The sequence below is a fragment of the Alexandromys fortis genome, unplaced genomic scaffold (assembly GCF_014885135.2).
Source record: "Alexandromys fortis isolate MF-2015 unplaced genomic scaffold, M_Fortis_MF-2015_v1.1 scaffold_167, whole genome shotgun sequence".
Taxonomy (NCBI): domain Eukaryota; kingdom Metazoa; phylum Chordata; class Mammalia; order Rodentia; family Cricetidae; genus Alexandromys; species Alexandromys fortis.
This window is the reverse complement of record NW_026068050.1, coordinates 243483-261773: the sequence shown is the minus strand read 5'-3', so window position 1 is coordinate 261773 and position 18291 is coordinate 243483. Positions and strand designations below refer to the sequence as shown.

The 18291-nt window shown below is 51.5% G+C and overlaps 2 protein-coding genes across 4 annotated transcripts in view; one reads left to right on the top strand and one right to left on the bottom strand.

The window, feature by feature from the left end:
- Window positions 1-1339: 1339 nt before the first annotated feature.
- The window catches only part of Cimap1c (ciliary microtubule associated protein 1C), a 32269-nt gene continuing 15317 nt past the window's right edge, over window positions 1340-18291 (bottom strand). The window contains exons 2-6 of one of the 3 annotated variants that reach the window (XM_050119483.1): window positions 5144-6033; window positions 4330-4458; window positions 3408-3518; window positions 2603-2716; window positions 1340-1917 (exon numbers count right to left, since the gene is read on the bottom strand). In XM_050119483.1, the coding sequence (XP_049975440.1) occupies window positions 1436-1917; window positions 2603-2716; window positions 3408-3518; window positions 4330-4458; window positions 5144-5156 (849 nt within the window). In that variant the 5' untranslated portion in view covers window positions 5157-6033 and the 3' untranslated portion in view covers window positions 1340-1435. Of the gene's footprint in view, window positions 1918-2602; window positions 2717-3407; window positions 3694-4329; window positions 4459-4547; window positions 4923-5143; window positions 6034-18291 lie in introns of those variants that run through there. The other 2 variants (XM_050119484.1, XM_050119485.1) reach the window with 2 other exon arrangements.
- The window catches only part of Cspg4 (chondroitin sulfate proteoglycan 4), a 35369-nt gene continuing 34249 nt past the window's right edge, over window positions 17172-18291 (top strand). The window contains exon 1 of the mRNA XM_050119481.1: window positions 17172-17377. Coding sequence (XP_049975438.1) covers window positions 17290-17377 — 88 coding nt within the window. The 5' untranslated portion in view covers window positions 17172-17289. The remainder of the gene's footprint in view (window positions 17378-18291) is intronic.

Sequence of the window (18291 nt, the reverse complement as noted above, 5' to 3'; positions counted from 1 at the left end):
CAAAACAGTGTTTTTAAAAATTCTGAATACTTCTTGATCTTACAAGGATGAATCATTTGGGAAGCCTGGTGGTGCAGGACCAGAACCTGCAGGTACTCTGAAGACTGATGCAGGATGGTCCTGAGTTCAAGGCCTGCCTGGGCTGCAATGTAAGTTTAAAGCTAGTCTGTTTTAAAACAAAGGAGGGAGCTGGGCATGGTGGCACACACCTTTAATCTCAGTCCTGAGTAGTAGTGGCTGGCAGATATCTGAGTTCAAGGCCAGCCTGATCTACGTAGAAAGTTCTGGTACAGCCAGGATTACAAATAGATACCCTGTCTCAATAAAATAAAATAAGAGGGGACAAGGCATCAGACCCTGGTCCCCTTCTGGCTGAGCCAGTGGGTAAGAATCAAGAGCCAAGGAATGGCAAATTCTTGCTTGGAAGGCCAACCTAGAGCAGGTGGAGCCAGGCCTGGCCCTGAGGGCTGAGGCGGTGCTGCCCTCCCCTGGTCACACTGATGTCCTCTGCTAGGCTGAACTGCTGAGATTGGGGATATAGCAAATGACTCTCCAAAGATAGCATGTGAAACTCAGCCCTCCTCCCAGTAGCCTGCAGGCTGACCACAACCTCCAGCACTTCCCATGCTGGCCGGCTTTCTCTAACTGCCCGAGGTCCTCTGCAAGTACTATCTTCACTGGGTGTAAGTGTTGCCTACTAATCCCACACTTGGAAGGCTGAGGACGGTTTGGGCTACAAAACAAACATACAAAACCACTGTGTCCTATCTAGCTAAAGCCCTCAGGGCTCAGGCAGAGCTCCTCGCTGGAGTTCCATTCAGCTTGTACCCTTGGGACACCCTGCACACTGTCACAACTTCTGCCTGTCCCCAACAGTCTTTAAATATCTATTTAACTTCTTCTCCAGGAGCCTGTCTTTCCCCATCCCAAATCAAGATGACCCCACCCACTTCTGCCCACTTCCTGGCTTCTTTGCTCCTGTCTTGAGGACTGACCCCTGACAGGAACCAGAGATGTCGCCATATAACTTCATCCAGGGCTATCCTGGCACTACTTGGGAAGGAACTATGAGACCCAGAGAACCACAGGGAAAAGCCACATAGTTTGTCAGTGGCCACTCTAAGGTGGGCCTGCCCAGGTTCCCTGGAGGTCACATAGCTGTTTCCCCTAGGGACCAGCATTGAAATCCCATGTATATAGAATACATGAACCAAGGATCCCCAGTCCCTCACCCAGAGCAGGAGACCCAGAGGAAGCCGCTAAGAATGTTTGCAAAACAAAGAAATGAATAAGCAAAAATATTTATCTAATGCCTCTGTGTGCTGGCCACTCAGCGGACACCAGCTCTGCTACAGGAATCCATGATCATGTCGCTCAATATGGTATTGAAAAAATGGCATCTGTGAGGAGGAAGGGGCATGCACCAGCAGTGGCCTCAGTCGAGAATGTCCACAATCAGTGGGCACAAGTGGGGCGAGTGTTTGATGCCCATGGTGAAGGCGGGTATGCGGGGCTTGTGCACAGTGACCAGCTGGACGTTGTGGGAGCCAGGGCCAGGCCGAAGTGTGTGGTCCAGTGGATAGGCAAAGCGCTTGGCCACGCTATACACGGGGCTGCGGTTCTGGTAGACGGACGGCTCAGGTCGGGCATGCATAGCAGGTCCAGGGCCTCCTGCTATATCCTCTTTGTAGAACCAATTCTTGCTTGAGGAACCCAGACTATAGCAGGGGGCAGCTGGTAAGACAGGGGTGTTGGGCCCCAGCGAGCGTGGCAGCTGGTACTTGTTGGAGGCTGGGTTGGGATCCATCACTCTGTATGGACACCGGTAGCCAAACGTGTACTGGGGAGCCGTACGTTCGCCAGGGGGGCGAGTCTTCTCAAGGTTGTAGTGGCAAGGGGCTGGAGTGGTGCTTAGGCCTGGAAGGGAGGAAGATGGGGAGAACCTCACAGATCCTGATGCCAGATGCTGGGTCTTAGAGAAAGTTGAGTTCTTGCCCAGCCCTGGGGACATCAAAAACAAAACAAACAAACAAACAAACAAAAAACAGCGCAGTCATAGGGACATTAGGACTAAATGGTGCCATGGGCAGCAAAAGGGAACCAAGATAGTCACCATGATGGTGGCATTGTTGTCATCAAACAAAAGCCAACCTTGTCATGGTAGCAATGATTCATTGGCAGTCAACATGATGGCATTGCCCCATGCCCCATGATAGCACCAGGAAATTCTCTTTAGGTCACTAAATCTGTGAGCTCATTAACATGACAATATTGCTATTTTGACATGGGCCCTGTGACATCATAACACAATGCCTATCTTAACATTGACTTCTATGCATGAAATCCATACATAGTGAGGGGAGCATCATGATACTTGTGTCTTTTTTTTTTTTTTAATCGAATCCTGACTGGCCTGGAACAGCTTTCCAAGTGCTGAAATTACTACTGTGTCCCACCAGACTTAACTAAACACTGGTGATATGACAATGAGCAGATACCAGCATTCTCAGATACGGCCCCTGCTTTGCCCCTTCCCAGGTTCTAAGAACCGACGCCTCCCATACCACGTTCTCCCACCGGCCCACTTTCCCGTCCATCTTACGTAGGTTGGAGATGCGCTCCTCCATGGGGACCTGAGGGCAGGTAGATATTCCAAAGCGAGTTGCTTTAGGATCCAAGAAATAGCAAGGCCCGGGGCTGCATATGTCTACGATCCCTGCGGGGGACAAGGAGGGGCCTGCCTGGCACAACTGCCACCCCACCAAGGGCTCCCTTCAGGTTCCTCTGCCTCTTAGCTGTCTGTGTACTTTGATTTCCTCATCTGTAAAATGGGACCTTCTGTGCCTGACTGCCGGAGGCTGCTGACAGGACCAGATAAGAACAGGCAGACCACAGTGTGGTCAGTCTCCTACCACAGACACGTCCGGGTTGGTGCCAAGGGTAGTGACAACCACTGTAGCTACCGTGAGCATTGAGAAAGGGCTCAGTCCCAGCCAAGAAACCTCTCTGCCAAGGATGTGAATCGGGGAAGGGGAAGTAGGCACCCTAAACCTCAGACCCCAAAACACATGACCGTATCCCCACCCAACCTCTCATCTCACTGTGGGCCTTGGCTGTCAGCCACCGGTCATCATCTTTGACTACTGCAAGCATCCCCAGCAGAATATGGGACACACATAGCCAAAGATCCCCAGGGAAAGAGAGACTTGCTCTGCCAGTGACAGTTCTAGGCCCCCACAGCTCCCTGGGGAGATCTACCTTTTACCTTCATATGTGGGGATCCACTTAGGAACTATCACTGGTTTCCTTCTGAGTCCTTCTTCACCAGCCCCAGCCCCCAGTGGCCTGTGACTGCATGTTGGACAGCAGCCCTGGCCCTTGAGGGACAGACAGTTGGGACCGCTCACGTTTCTCAGTGTGCCGCCTGTGCAGGCTGTAAGCTGGCTCCTGAAACATGGAGGTGTCGTGGGCTATGTAGCCGGTACAGGATGGCCGGAGGTACTTGGCGGGCCCTGGACCTGTGAGGATAGACGAGACAACCTTTGGCCTCGGCCCCCAGTGCTGCGCAGCATGAGAACACAAGGGGCTTTGCTCTGGCTGATGGCACGCTGCCACAGAGCTGCGCATCGAGCTGGTTCCCCACAAGGAAGGTAGTATGCAGAGCTAAGATGCAATTTCCTGTGGTTCCGCAGCCTGTTACAGAAAGACAACAGTCACAGTTAATTGAGAACTTGGTATATACTAAGATTCATGCTAACCATTTGATCCTGTTATTTCAGTTGAACCTCTAGACAACCTTATTAAAACAGACACTCCTTTATTTCCCATCTTACAAATAACAATACTGATGTTAAAAAAAATAAAAATAAAAAAAGAGCTATCCAGCTACAGCAACTGGTGATGCGAGATCAACAGAACCCAAACATTAATCACTGCTCCGAAACACTTCCCAAGTAATCATCAGTCAGTAACGACCTAGTGAGAACTCATATGCCTGGTGTCCATTAAAAGAAATCACTAAAGTAGGGCTGGTGAAGTAGCTGAGTGGTGGAGTTCTCACCTGTACTGTATGGGCCCCTGGGTTATAACCCTAGCACCTTGCAAAGCTCTCTAATCCTTTCCCCAAACCATGCTGTGCACCCCCACACTCCAACGCTCTTCCCTGTCTCACAGAGCCAGAGAGTGGGCCTAGCCCGGAGGTGCAGGTTGCTGTAAGGTCTTGAGGAGTGTTTACTGGGGCTCCATGGGAGGCAGAGCTGGCAGTCTAGGCCCTTGGCAGCAGCCTAGCAGAGAGGCCTAGCCTAGGCCGTAGGGTAGGGCCGCTCTCACCTTTGATTGTGGCCATGACAACAGGGGTCTGCTTTATTTCCTTCCATGAGGGTACGTCTTCTCTCTTCTCCGGGTGCTGTGCGTAGAACACACAGTTCCTGGCCCCCTTGGGGAGTTTCATGGTGAAGGCTGGGAGGAAACATGAGCTATTACAAACAGTGCCTGGGAGCCAGGAGCCAGGAGCCCTACCCAGGCCCCTCCGTCACTACCCAACCCACTTAAGAGACTCCAAAACGGCTGGGGGTTGTGGGGAAAGAAGCTTGGGCTCAGCAGCTGAAGCCACAGAGGTGTGGGGCCCAGTGACTGGAGCCGAGGATGACATCACACGGCGACAGAACTTGTCCTGTGAGGCCGGAGTGTTTATTTCCCCCGTTGCCGTGGTGCCTGGACTGTGGCATAGCAGCTCTGTGCTGGGAGCCCAGCTACAGGAAAATTCAGTTCCGTTGCCCACTCTTACATCCAACCAGGTTGAACGCCTTCAGCGTTCCCCAATAACCCTGGTCTGAGAAGGGAGCAGGGAGTGACACAGCCCTTGAGCCAGCTACTCACTACCAGTGGGTCTCTTATCATTGGAGACAGGAAGAGAAAGGGTGTGTAGGTCCTTGGTGAAGGGTTCCTGCTCACCCCCACAGCCCTCTGGGGCCTTCTTCCCCCCCCCCCCGTCCCTTTCACCTCTCTCTCCCAGACTTTGAAACAAGTCCTCTCTTCTATCAGTCTTCCCACTGAGGTGTGACTGTCTCTCAGCCCCTTCCCAGACTTCTTTGCCAGAGCATGATATATTTAAACATCCACACCTAGCTAAAGGAATACTTACCTAATGGTGACATTTCAGACACAGAGTGAAGGGCAAACAGAGAGCGATAAAGGGCTCACACTGATGTCCCCAGCAGCAGCTTCCCGTGCCTATGGTGGGGAGCACCTCTGAGGGAGTGTGTGAGGAAATACGGAGGGCGGGAGTGGCTATGCAGGCTCTACATGATAGAGGGATGAACCCCAGGGCTAGGAAAACCCCAGAAACCTCTTCACCCCTAAGAGCTCAGGAGGAAGCAGGGCTCCATCTTCCGTCCACCAATGGGATTCAATGTGAGCCAGGTTAAGAAAGGTCTTCATAGGAACGAAAGGACAGAGAGTAGTGGCCTTTAAATGGGGTCTGTCACCACTCCAGTGTGGACACTGAGACCACAACAGGGATCAAATGCAGATGGGCTTTTCTTTGGGTCTCCAGCTCACAAAAAACAACACAGAGACTTATTGATTATAAAAGCTCGGTTGTAGCTTAGGCTTGTCCCACCAGCTCTTGTAACTTAAACTAACCCATTTCTGTTCATCTACGTGGTGCCACATGACTTGTGGCTTTTATCTGTCCTCCTGCATGTCTCGCTCCTCCTCCCTCTGGCTGGCGGTGGCCTTTCTTCCTCCCAGAGCTCTCTGTTCCTATAAGTCCTGCCTAGCTAATGGCCATTTGGCTCCTTTATTAAACCAATCACAATGACACATCCTCACACAGTGTAAAGGAATATCGCACAACAATTAAGGACTTATCCAGAGTCCCCAACTTCATCAGTGGCAGGAATGGAACCAGGACACAAAGTTCAGGAAGATCTTCAGGTCACGGCCTCGCTGCTCGCAGAGTCGCCACTGTGGTGATGATCTCGTGGCAGCCACCCAGCCTGGTCACCATCAGATAGCTGGGAATCAAGATTCCTAGGGACGGAAAGGCTCAGAGTAGAGAGGCTGGCTCCTGGCCAGAAGCAGCAGTCCCTTTCCTGGGAGACCACATCTTACTGCTACTGCTCACTTCACCCTGTGAGCACCCCAGGCAGTCCGCTCCCCTGCCTGGTGGGATTCTCCACATGCTCCCCTCCCAGGGGTCTCTTCCATTCCTGTCACATGTCCTAAGACGTAGCTTTCTTGAGGAAACGGATTCCCCCACCTTCAGCTGGCCTAAACTTTCTCTTCCACCCTCTGTGCTCACTAACTCCCCACCTCTGATGCAGTCTGGGATCTCCTGAAGCAGGCACTTGGCCCACTCCAGCTGATAGCCCTTCCACTCCCGGGCCCTCCTTGTATCTTAGAGTCCCCTCGTTGTCACGTGGGTTCCAGTGGCTCCTCAGCTTCTCAGTGCCAGCTGTCCCTCACTTACAACCTGGGGGCCCTGCTTCATGACTGCCTCTGCCCTTCTAACTCCTGCCCTGACCCTGGTAACTGTGGCTCACCTAGGGCCCACTCCCCAATCAATACCTGATCCTCCTCTTGTGCCAAGATCTCTGCCAACTCCCTCTCAGGCCCTGCTCCCCCAACAGTGTCCCTGGGTTTTCCATAACCTCCCTCTGGACACCAGCCTTCCCATCTCCTACTCCCTAGCAGGCTCTAGGAGACACCTGACTCCTCCTCACCCTCAGGCCCTTCCTGCTTTCAGAGCTCTCAACCGTGGATTTGGCAACCTCAATGAGCCCCACCTCTGGGCAGCTTGCTCCCCTCTCCCCAAACGTTGTCCCAGCATGTCTTACTCCCCTCTGCATGAGTAGGGCTCCATTTGGTTCCTACTCACGGGCGCCTAGCGAAAGCAGGCCATGAAGCCCTGCTGTAGCTGCCGCCCTCTCAGCCAGGCCGACCTTCTTCCACTTCCCAACAGAAGCATGGCTGCTTCTCCTCAGAGTTCCATGCGTCATCTGCCACTTCTGACATCTAAGGTCCCTTCCGTCTGCTAAAAAACTGTGCTTCTGGAGACTGGACAAATGGCTCAGTGGTCAAGAACACCTGAAGTTCTTCCAGAGGACTGGGGTTCAGCTCCTAGAACCCACATCGGGTGACTCATAACCACCTATAACTACAGTTCTAGGGGGTCCGATACCCTCTCCTGCCCTCTAGTGCCCTGCATGCATGTGGTATATGCACACACTCAAACACACATACACACACACACACACACACACACACACATAAAAATAATAATTCTTTTTAAAAAATAAAAAACAACTCTGCCCTAGAACCCATCCATGTCTCTGTACCCACCTGCCCCTCTCTGCCTGTTCACAGACACATTTACTCAGAGGGTGTTTTCTCTTGCGGTGGCCAGTCTTGCCTCTCTTTCCTTCTTGACTCACTGGAAGCTGGCTTTAAGCCTAGTGCTCCACCCAAGCCAGGCTGGACTAGATGCCCACAGACCTGCAGGCAGCATCTTCTGATTTGGCCTCTTGGCAGCACTGGCCAACACAACTGACCACACCCTGCATCCCGCAGAACCTCTCCCGGCTCCAGGACTTCCTCCTGGTTTTCCTTTTCTGGTTTTGGCTGTCTCTTTGCAGGCTTTCTTCTGGCTCTTCTTCCTCACCCTGACCTTTCCGTACTGGCAAACGCTTATTAATCACGAAACAGAAAATAGTAAGTTTCTGTGGATGCAGTCTCGCGGGCTCTCCCTCTCCCAGGTGATACATGTGAAGATAACTTGCTGTGCATGCATGAAGATCTGAGTTCAGACTCCAAGGATCCACATAGTCAGCTGTGCGGAGCAGTGTGTGCCTGCCTGATCCCAGCACTGGGGAGCAATGCCTGACCATTCAGTTCACCTAATCAGTGAGTTCCAGGTGCAGGGAGAGACGTTACCTCAACAGAGGAGGTGGGGAGCAATCAAGAAAGACACCCGATAGTGGCTGGCCTCTGGCTTTCACACAGGTGTACATACACATAGATCTCGCACAAAAGTTTTTTGTTATTCTATTATTCGGTTATTGTGTGTTGTCTGGGTGTGTGCATGCCACAGTGCATTCGTAGAGGTGAGAGGACAACTCTGGGGAGTCAGTTTTTTCCTCCCACTGTGGGGTCCAAGGATTAAACTTGGGTTGTTCAGTTAGAGAGCGCTTCCACCCACTAAACTATCCTACTGGCCCCAGTTTATTGGGGGGCCGGTACAGCTCTCACCATGTACTCTAGGATGTCCTGGAAATTGCTATGTAGACCAAGCTGGCCTCGAGCTCTCACAGAGATTACTTGTCTCTGCCTTCCCAGTGCTGGGTCAAAAGGCATAAAACACCACACCTCATTCCCCAATTTTTTAAAATAAAAAAACAAACAAAGGCAAACAAAACAAAGGCCCACCAAGGGAGCTGCTGGTGCCTCCTGGTAGGCTGACGCAAGGAGGCCACAGCATCACTCTGACTGTGCTCCACAAAGATACAGAATCTGAATCAAACAAAAGAATACGGGACAAGTCAAGATTCATCCACAAGATAACTAGCCTGGAGTCAAAAAAAGAAAAAAAAAAAAAGAAAGAAGAAAGAAAAGCCAGTATCACAGAAAATAAAGAAATCCTGAAGAACTGTGCTAGACTTATAAAAACTCCAAAAGTCACACAGCTCAATGCAACACAGAAGGCAGGGCTTGCTTTTGATGCAAAGGAAGTCGTTACGAAAATTGATCAAAGCAGAAATAAGTCTATGGTTTATTTCAAAGTGTAGCCATGTTTCTTTCCTGATTGAGCACTGCACTCCTAAAAGGGAAGGTCTTTGCTCCTAGAAAACACATACCGACTTGTTTAAAGGGAAAGTACTGAGTGTCATGGCGCCTGCTTTTAGTCCAACGCTCCGGAGGCAGAGACAGGCAGGTCTCTGTGATTTTGACCAGCCTGGTGTACACTATTGTGGAGACTAGACCAGCGCAGATTGATGTAGAGTTCCGGAATAATCAGGGCTGCATAGAGACCCTGTCTCAAAACAAATGAAAGTGTGGTAAAATATTAACACCTAGGAAATCTAGGTGAAGGGTGTGCGAGAAGTATTTGTAATAATTTTGCCACTTTTATGTACGTCTAAAACTGTGTGCAATAACAAATCAATAGAGAGTAAAATGTTATCAGGCTCCGTGAGTAAAGCACTTGCCATGTGAGTGCGAGGACCCAATTGGGATCTTCAGAGCCCACACAAACCCAGGCTCAGTAGCATGTGTTTGCAATCCTCGAGCTCCTATGAGATGGAGGGCCAAGGCAGGAGAGTTCAGGGAAGTTGAGGGCCAACTACCCCGACATACACAGCAGCAGACAATAAGAGGTTCTGCCAGAACAAGGGGGAAGGCAAGAACTGACACCAGAGGTGGTTCACACACACACACACCACACACACACCACACACACACACACACACACACACACGAGACAGAAAAAGAACTGGCACTAGAGAAGAGGACAAAGAGAAGAAAGGAGAGGAGGGGAGGGAAAGGAAGTGGAGGGGAGGGGAGAGCGAAGAGGAGGGGAGGGGAGGGGCAGGGAGAGGAAAGAGAAGAAAGAGAAGAAAAATTTAAAAATCAGCACCTGGTTCTTCCAAGCTCAGATCTGGACCTTTGTCTCACTTCATCTCACTCTTCATCTGCCCAAGGCAGTCCCCTCTCCTCTTGTGGCTCCTTCACTAACGGCACATCAACAATTGCCTAACATTTCTCTGTTCCTCCTATATTCTCAGCAGCATTAGGCTTATGCCTGCACCATGCCACTCGGGTTTCGCATGAGAGAAAAATCAACATGCCAAACTCACGCTGTAGTTGAGAATGACCTTGCACTTCTGGTCCTCCTGTCTCTACTTCCCAAGTGTAAGCCACATCTTCCCAACTGTGCCTGGTTTTATTCGGTATTTCTGATCAGACCTAGGACTTTGTATATGCTACACCAGCCTTCTATCAACTAAGCTACATCCCTAGCCTCCAAAAAACTTCTTGTGAGATGTCCCCCATCCCTAGTTCATCTCAGTGTGTCACCCTACAAATCCAACTTAGTGCCTGAGCCTTGGGCTTGTCCTGCACACCTTTCTTGTCTTTACTGCCCAACTAATCCCCAAGTCATTTTGGGGAATTTCTAAGTCCCGAAAAGTCAGGCTCCTATATATTAGTCACCCCCGTGTCACCAATGCCCCCCTCAAGCATAGTGCCTGGCACCTGGTCTACAAATAAGAAATCTTTCTTGAGAGAGGGGTGATGAATCTGTTGATAAAGTACCGGCCACAGACTCATGAGTGCCTGTGTTCAGATCCCCAGCACCTGGTAAAAGCCAGGGACGACTGCACACCTCTACAACTCCAGCGCCAAGGAGCAGCGGCTGAGAGCAGAGAGAGGCAGATAGGAGCACTTTGTCCAGTCAGTCTAATCAATGAGGTCCAGGTTCAGGGTCAAGATCCTGTGCCACAGCGGGGGGACTGGAGAATGGCTCCATGGTTAAACTCTTCCAAAGGACCTGCGTTCCGTTGACAGCACCATGCCATTGGCTCCCAAATGCCTGTAATTTCAGTTGCAGCAGATCTGACATCTTCTGGCCTCTACCAGCACCTCCACACAAGTGGCACACACACACACACACACACACACAAATAATAATAAGGAAGCTAACGTGAAGGACTGGCTAGACAGCTCGGCGGGTAAAGGCACTTGCCACCAAGACTGAAGATCTAAATATAAACCCTGGGACCCAAGTGGTAGGAGAGAAATAATGCCCGAGAGAAGCAGCCCTCTGACTTTCACTCATGGGCTGTCACACGTATTTGTGCACACACAGAAATTAAAAATAAGATGTGCAGCGATTAAGGAAGACACCTGACATTGAGCTCTGTTCTCAACATGCATGTGCACAAATGTATACACACACCACACAGTGTTCCCATATATACACTCACATAAACACATGAATATACAACATGTATACATCCTGGAAGAAAAAAAATCTGGGGCTAGAGAGATGGCTCAGCGGTTAAGAGCACCGATTGTTCTTCCAGAGGTCCTGAGTTCAATTCCCAGCAATCACATGGTGGCTCACAACCACCTGTAATAGGATCTGGTGCCAACTTCTGGCCTGCAGGGACACATGCAGGCAGAACATTGTATACATAATAAGTAAATAAATATTTTAAAAAAATTTTTTTAAAAAAAAGAAGAAAATCCTTTGAGGGGCTGAATGTTCAGCTCAGGCAGGACTAGCTGGATGAGCCTGAGTTCAACCCTCAGCAGAGGAAATTTGAGTACGTGAATTCTTTGTACTGGTTGGTCAGAAGAGTGCCACTCTACCAGCAGGAGCAGAGGATCCTTTCTGAGTGCAGACACAGGACCATCTCCCTCACTGGCCCACCCTTGGCAGGCAGCTGTGCAGCGTTACACCCACTATCTACTGTCACAAAATACAGGGCGCTTACCACAGCAGTCTCCTGTCTCTCACAGGACCTGGGCTTTGGGAATTTGGAAGAGGTCTGGCTGGAGATTCTGGTTCTAGAGCTCTTGGGAGGGAGCAGTCAAGATAGCAGCAGGGCCCACAGTCATCAAAAAATGTACTTGGAGAGCTGGCAGATCCAGACATACCCAAAGATGGTGTGTTCTCATAACAGGTGAGTTGGTTCTGATGGTTAGTGAGACCCCTCAGCTCAACCCCACATGGCCTTCCACAGGACACTTACCTGGCCTTGTTCGTGGAATGGCCACTCACAGCGAGTGACTGGAGGCAGCAAAGCAGAAGCCACCATACCACTGTGACCTTGCCTTGGAGTCTGCACCATCCTTTCTGCCCTTCCTGGGTGCACAGGGGGCAGCTCTATTCATCCAGGGCAGGGGCTGCACCAGAATGGAAAGACTACCAGATGGAGACCACTGGAGGCTTCTCATGGACTGGCTACTGTGAAGTTGTGTGTGTGGGTGTTACATGCATGTATGTGCTGGTGTGTTTGCCTGGGCATGTGGAGGCCAGAGATTAATGTGAGCTGTCTTTCTCTAACACTTTCAAACTTATTCTTTTTAGAGATTTATTTTATTTTTAATCCTATATATGTTTGTCTTCCTGAGTGTGTTTGCCTTTGCCATATGTAGTAAGGGAGTGCCCAGGAAGCCAGAGACATCAGATCCCTGGAGCTGGGGGTTCAGGCAGTTGTAAGTTGCTTGGTATAGCTGGGCGGTGGTGGCGCACGCCTTTAATCCCAGCACTCAGGAGGCAGAGGCAGGCGGATCTCTGTGATTTCGAGGCCAGCCTGGTCTACAAAAGCTAGCACCAGGACAGGCTCCAAAGCTACAGAGAAACCCTGTCTCGGGGTGGTGGGGGGAGTTACCTGGTATGGATGCTGGGAATTGAACTCAGATCCTCTGAAAGAGTGATGCACATTCTTATCAGCTAAGCCATCTCTCCAGACCTCTCTCCACCTTATTTTTGAGACAGAATCTTTCACCAAATGCAGAGCTCCCAGTTTTAAAACAAACTGGCTAGCCAGCAAACTCCCAGAAACTGCCTATAACTACCTCCCAGATCTGGGATTACAGGCTAGGCCATTCTTAGCTTTCTGCATGGGTACCGGGGATAAAATCTCAGGTTCTCACACATGCACTCAGTCTTCTCCCCGGCTCCCCCAGGAGGATTTTCACTAGGACAAGTAGTCAATGACCCAGGAATGGCCACCGCCCAGGCTGTGCAGGTTTGTGTAGCGTACAAGCTCCAGACAGGGTGTAGCCCCACCAGCTTGCTCCAGGTCCCTCTCCTAAAGGAATCCTGAGAGTCATAAACAAAGAGTGAGAAGCTCCAGGCTCTGCCCTTGGGTTTGCAAAGCCTCCCTGTCTCAGCTAGAGACCATCAGCCCAGGATCATGGTGGCTCTGTACAGAGGAGGGGAAAGCACAGATAGGTGACGTGACTCTTCCAAGGCACACAGAAAAGGGTTGGCAAGACCCGGCTGCTGGCTCCTCACCCCACATTCTTTCCATTTCCCTACCCGGGCCGCCAGCTCAGACCCACATCTAAAGCCGTTACAAGCGTTGGTCCCAGGCCCAAGCAGGTATTTCTCATCCTTCCAAGAGACCCAGCCGAACCCCTCAAAGGTGGCCAACGCATGCCGGACCCTGAGCGAGTACACGCACAGATTTTCCACCTAGCTGGGGCCCATTCAGCCCCCCTCCCTGAGGCTGTCTCTGCAGGTGGTCACTGTCCATCAGAACAGCACAGCAAGGGCTAACAGCATACAGCACAGCAAGGGTTAACAGCATGAACTAATATTTAGAAATAGCACATCCCAGAGGAGTCAGCTGTGGCCAGCTGGTCACAGCCACTGAAGCCACAAGCCTTTGTGGACACGGTATGGCAGGGGGAGAGTCTGCTCTGGGGAACCTGAGAGGCCCTGAGAGGGTAGACCACTCCTGTCCCCACCCCATAGCCCCAAATATGGCATAGGCGTGGCCCAGAGCCCCCCTCCCAGGGGTTGGAAAAGCAATGTTCCCCATTGGCCTCCCATCCACAGCCTTGCTCCTAAAGCAGCAAATACAACTTTTCAGCTTCTGAATTGTGTAATTGTTGGGACTAACTGCTCCTGCCCGCTGGAGTCTGGCTGCCTGCACTTGGAGGAGCCCCACCAGCTCCTGGGCCAGAAGCTGGAGCAAGACCACTCCTAACAGAGGCTTCGCCTGAGGCTCTGCAGAGGAGTTCCTGATTATGAAACTACAGAACCAAGGAACCAATACCTAAAGCCCATGTCCCCTTGCACAGGGTAGTCTGTGCTCTGTGTCCTTCATGGCAGAGGGCCAATTCCCTAAGGGCAGGGCCTAGCTGAAGCACAGCGCGGCACAGACACCGCCCCTTTGAGGGCACAAGCACACGCCATTTACCAGCAGGCTGGCTTTGGCCACAGGCTCCTTGGGTGGAGCCAGTTGGTCAGGGTGCAAAACACCCAGGCTGAGGGCAGGGTGGGGCTGCAGCCATTGCCAGTGCTGGCATGCTTAGTCCCAGATGCACTGGGGATGGGGGACAATAAAAGTGACCAAAAGAGCTTGGCCAATCTGCAGGGCTAAACATTGGTGGGGAGTAGAAGTCGTTTAGGTGTCTGTTGTCTCATTCCCCTAGAGTTCTTAGGGAAACAGAGACAGCATATACTATAGATCATTGAAACTTCAGAGAATTTGTGACCCTCTGACTTATATTATAGGTGGAATGTTCTGAGCCATCCTCTTTCCTTGTCTGCTTGGGTGTCCTGTCCTGTGAAAAAGGTGTCACTGTAGGGGGTGGGAAAAGCACTGAGTTACCCTCGCATCCCATCAGTCTAACTAGAGAGAAGATTCTATGGAGTCTACACAGAAAGCTCAGTGTGGGGAAAAGAGGCCAGAGAGGGCTTCCTGAGGGGAAAAGATGTGACCAAGGAGGTAGGGGCAACAGAAGCTGCCTGTGGATGTCTGGTCAGCCCAACTCGAGGAAAGTCATGGCAAAGGTTAGCAGGCAGAATGGAGGCAAAAGTCAACCTTGAGAATGCCAGGGAGGTTTGGGTCAGCTCTGCTCAGGACAGGCATGCCCTAGAGGCTGGGGTGAGGACAACGGAAGAGCTGGCACTAGCCACATCCAAGAGCACAGCTCTGAGTCAGTGGGAGATGATTAGCCATTCTAAAGCTTCAGTCTAGGGTTCAAGTCTCACGCTACAGACTAACAGAGGTCAAACCTGTCTGCCCAGAGCCCCAGTGACCCTTCAGCTTTAGAGCCGCAGCTTTCTCTTTCATCTGAAAACAGACTTATTTCCAAAGGTGTCAAGATCTCAGGCTAATAATTCTTAATCTCTCTCCCACACCCTCTACCCCAGGCACTAACTTTGTAGTTGCAAATGACTTGCATTTCCGATTCTCCTACTTCTACCCCAATGTCAGGATTAAAGGCTTATGTCACCACATCCAGTTTTTTTTAATGAATTTTATTTTGTGCGTGTTTACGTGAATGTATGACGTGTATGCAGGTACCCATGGAGACTATAAGATTATCAGAGACCCTGGAGCTGGAGGTACAGGTAGTTGTGAGCCACTCAATTCGAGGGCTGGGAATCAACTCAGGTTCTCTGCAAGGGCAGAAAGGACTCTTAATTGCTGAGCTATCTCTTTAGTCCCGTGCCCAGTTTTTATGCTGTGTTGCAGAGCAATCCCAGGGTCCATCATCCCCACCATCCCAGTGATAAAGGTTGAATCCAGGGCCTTGTGTATGCTAGGCAAGTGTTCTACCGCCTAGTTATTTCCCTTGGTGAGTGCTGTACAAACTGGGAACCCCCAGGAGAGATGTACAAGCTGGGTCATGAACGCAGTGCCTGCTGCATTCTTCTTCAGGTCTGTGTCTCCCAGCCCCAACTGGGGCTGGGGAAGGCTCTGAGCTCATCCTGTCTTAAATCTCAGCCTTGGGATGGGCAGCAGCTATTTGTCTGAAGGATCCCCAGGCAAATGATTCCTGGTGGGGGAGGGGGGGCAACGAAATCTGTGGGTAGGGGCCAAGCAAGATGGGAGAAGTTGGGCGGTGTGGGACCAGTGCGAACCTCCCCTCAAGTTTCTAATTCATAAAAAGGCAGACACCTCCTTTCCCTTTCATTCTTAAAACTCTCTTCCCCTAACATTCCCAGAAGCCTCCACTCCCCAACCCTGGATCCATATTTGGACAGTAATTGGCCCCTGATGAGGACCAAGTGCCTGGCTGACTCAGAAAAGGAAAACAAGAGAGGAGGACTCAAGGCCTCACCTACCTAGGGTGCCTGGATAGTTCTTAAGTTTGTCAAAGTTCCTGTAAAATAGTAACAAATAGCACCTTAGCCAGTTTTAGCGGGTACTTATTGAACACCTACTATACACAAACAACTGCCTCTCGAGGGGAAAGCTGAAGGTTCACAGATGATACTCCATGGGGTCGGGGGAGGTGAGTAAGTTGTATACAAACTGTGAAGTGCTGGAATGTACAGAATGGAAAGGGGATACAAGACAAATATATGCTAGGCACCTACTGTATGCCAGCCCCTGGGGTAGGCATTTGAAACATACTAAAACACTTAATCCTTATAAATTCACACTAGCCCAGATCAACTTACTCACCCCTTTCATCTCGCTCAGCCTCAGATTCTCCGTTCGTGGGGCTGGGTTCTGTGGAAAGTTATGAAATGTACTCGATCTGACTGCTGCTTGGGGACAAGGATTGGGACGAGGGTGTACAGTGGAGCGTGGGCTGCAGCAAGGAACCCAGCGGAGGGATATGTGTGACAGAAGAGAGGTACAGGGGTACCTTCGGACACTGGAGAAACCTAAGCCGGGTCCCGTTGCAGCTGGGGCTGGAGAAACACAGGCACTGGGAAAGGCCACAATACTCCGCTTTTTCCAGCTCCTGGTTGTGACTAGGCAGGCTTTTGCCTGGGATGGAGCCAGGAGGAGAAGGCCCCAGCCTGAAGCTGTTAGGTAGGAGCTAAATCCAGGGCCAGATTTCCAGGAGGCAGTGGGGCGAGGGAAAACACCCAGATTCTTAGGTCAGGAGGCCTGGGCTCCTGGCAGGAAAGGCCAGGCACCTGCCTTTGACCCTGAACTCTGAGCTGGGGGCCTCCTATACAGAATGAGGGAAGGGTGCTCAACCCCTGCCTTGAGGGTTGTTTTGAAACATATGTTATCACAGGACTGAGCTAACCGTAGGGTCGAGATCCGTAGTCTTTACAGGCAGAGAAAGTACAGTTTGTTGAAAGAGGAGACCAAACTCAGGGTCCTGCCTAGCGGTCCGCTCAGTGGAGTCCTCAGAGTCCTGTGACGGTGGGGGCAGCTAAACCCTCACCATTCCCTCAAGGGCAGAAGAGGACTTGCAGCTCACACTTCCTTTCCCATTCTTAAGCGATTCCTGCCCACAGTGTTCTGGGAGGCAGTGTTCAGACACTTTGTCCCAAATCCTTAAAACAGGGCATGAGTTTGCCTTCGCGGTAAAAGTTCTTCAACCCTGACCGAGAGCAGGAGCCCAGAACGGCCCCTTTAAGAAGGTTGGGGGTGGGAGCAGACATCGGGAACCCCCGCCCGAAAAGCAAGCGCGGGTCGGCGCCTGCCCCGCCCCCGGAGTTAAGTACCGGACAGCCCTTGCGTCCTAGCCCGCGCGAGGAGCCCTGCTCCCTCGACTTACGACTGGAGACTCGCTGCTGTCCAGACTCGGCACGCTCTGTTCCCTAGCCTTTCAAGTCCAGACACCCAGCCCGCCGCGATGCTTCTCGGCCCAGGACACCCGCTGTCAGCTCCAGCCCTGACCCTGGCTCTTACTTTGGCCCTGTTGGTTAGATCTGCATCTCCCGGTGAGTGAGGGGCTGAGACCCTGACCCAGCCTAGGGGATCTATGTGGAGGCTGCACTCACAGGCCAGGATCAAGAGTCCAAGGGCCCGTACTTCTTCCCCAACCTGAGGGTCTGGGAGAAAAGCTTTGATCTCTGTTTATCGGGACTCCAGCTATCCCAGGTTGTCTGACTTTCTTGACCCTAGAAAGTCAGACCCGCGGAAAGGGGCCCCTGGAGTCAGATTGCCAAGGGCCGTGGTTCTGCCCACTCAGATGGTCCAGGTCACTCAGGCCACCTCAGTGCTATCCAATCTCTTTGCCAGACAGGTTTGGGGTGACCGTAGCGGTACTTAAAGAGCACCCAGTGGCAGTAATAAGTGGGCATCCTGAACACAGATACTCTGAGCCAGAAACGGGGAGTGTTGTGCGGTGGGAAGTGAAGAGGAGGCTTCATGCCCCACCCTGTGTGTACCCAGCACACCTCTGCCATGGCCTCCTCTCAGTGCCTGGCCTCTGGACCCTTTCATAGCTCTGCACCCCGCCTTTCATGCCAGGGCTGGCTGGCTTCTGCCTCTACCTACACCCACCCTTATGTCTTTTTTTCCCCCATCACTGCTTTCCTCACTGAAAGGACCTGGTTGGTGACAGACAGAAGCACCCCCTCTTCAGGTCCCAGAGTCAAGGCTTCTACCCCTCAGATATCTCAGCCCTGGGGCACCCCATGCCACACCCCCTGTCCCTAGCTGTGGTGCCTGACCAGCAGACTGAATGGAAGTGTACCTTCTGAGAGGTGCTAGTGCACCCCGCCTCTGTCACAGAGCCAGGAACCCTAGCATTACAGCATTCTTCCTTTGCTGGAGACGAGGACTGAGGTGCCGTGAGATCTGCAGCCTCGGGGCCCATCAGTCACTACTACCCATGTATGAATCAGGCCTT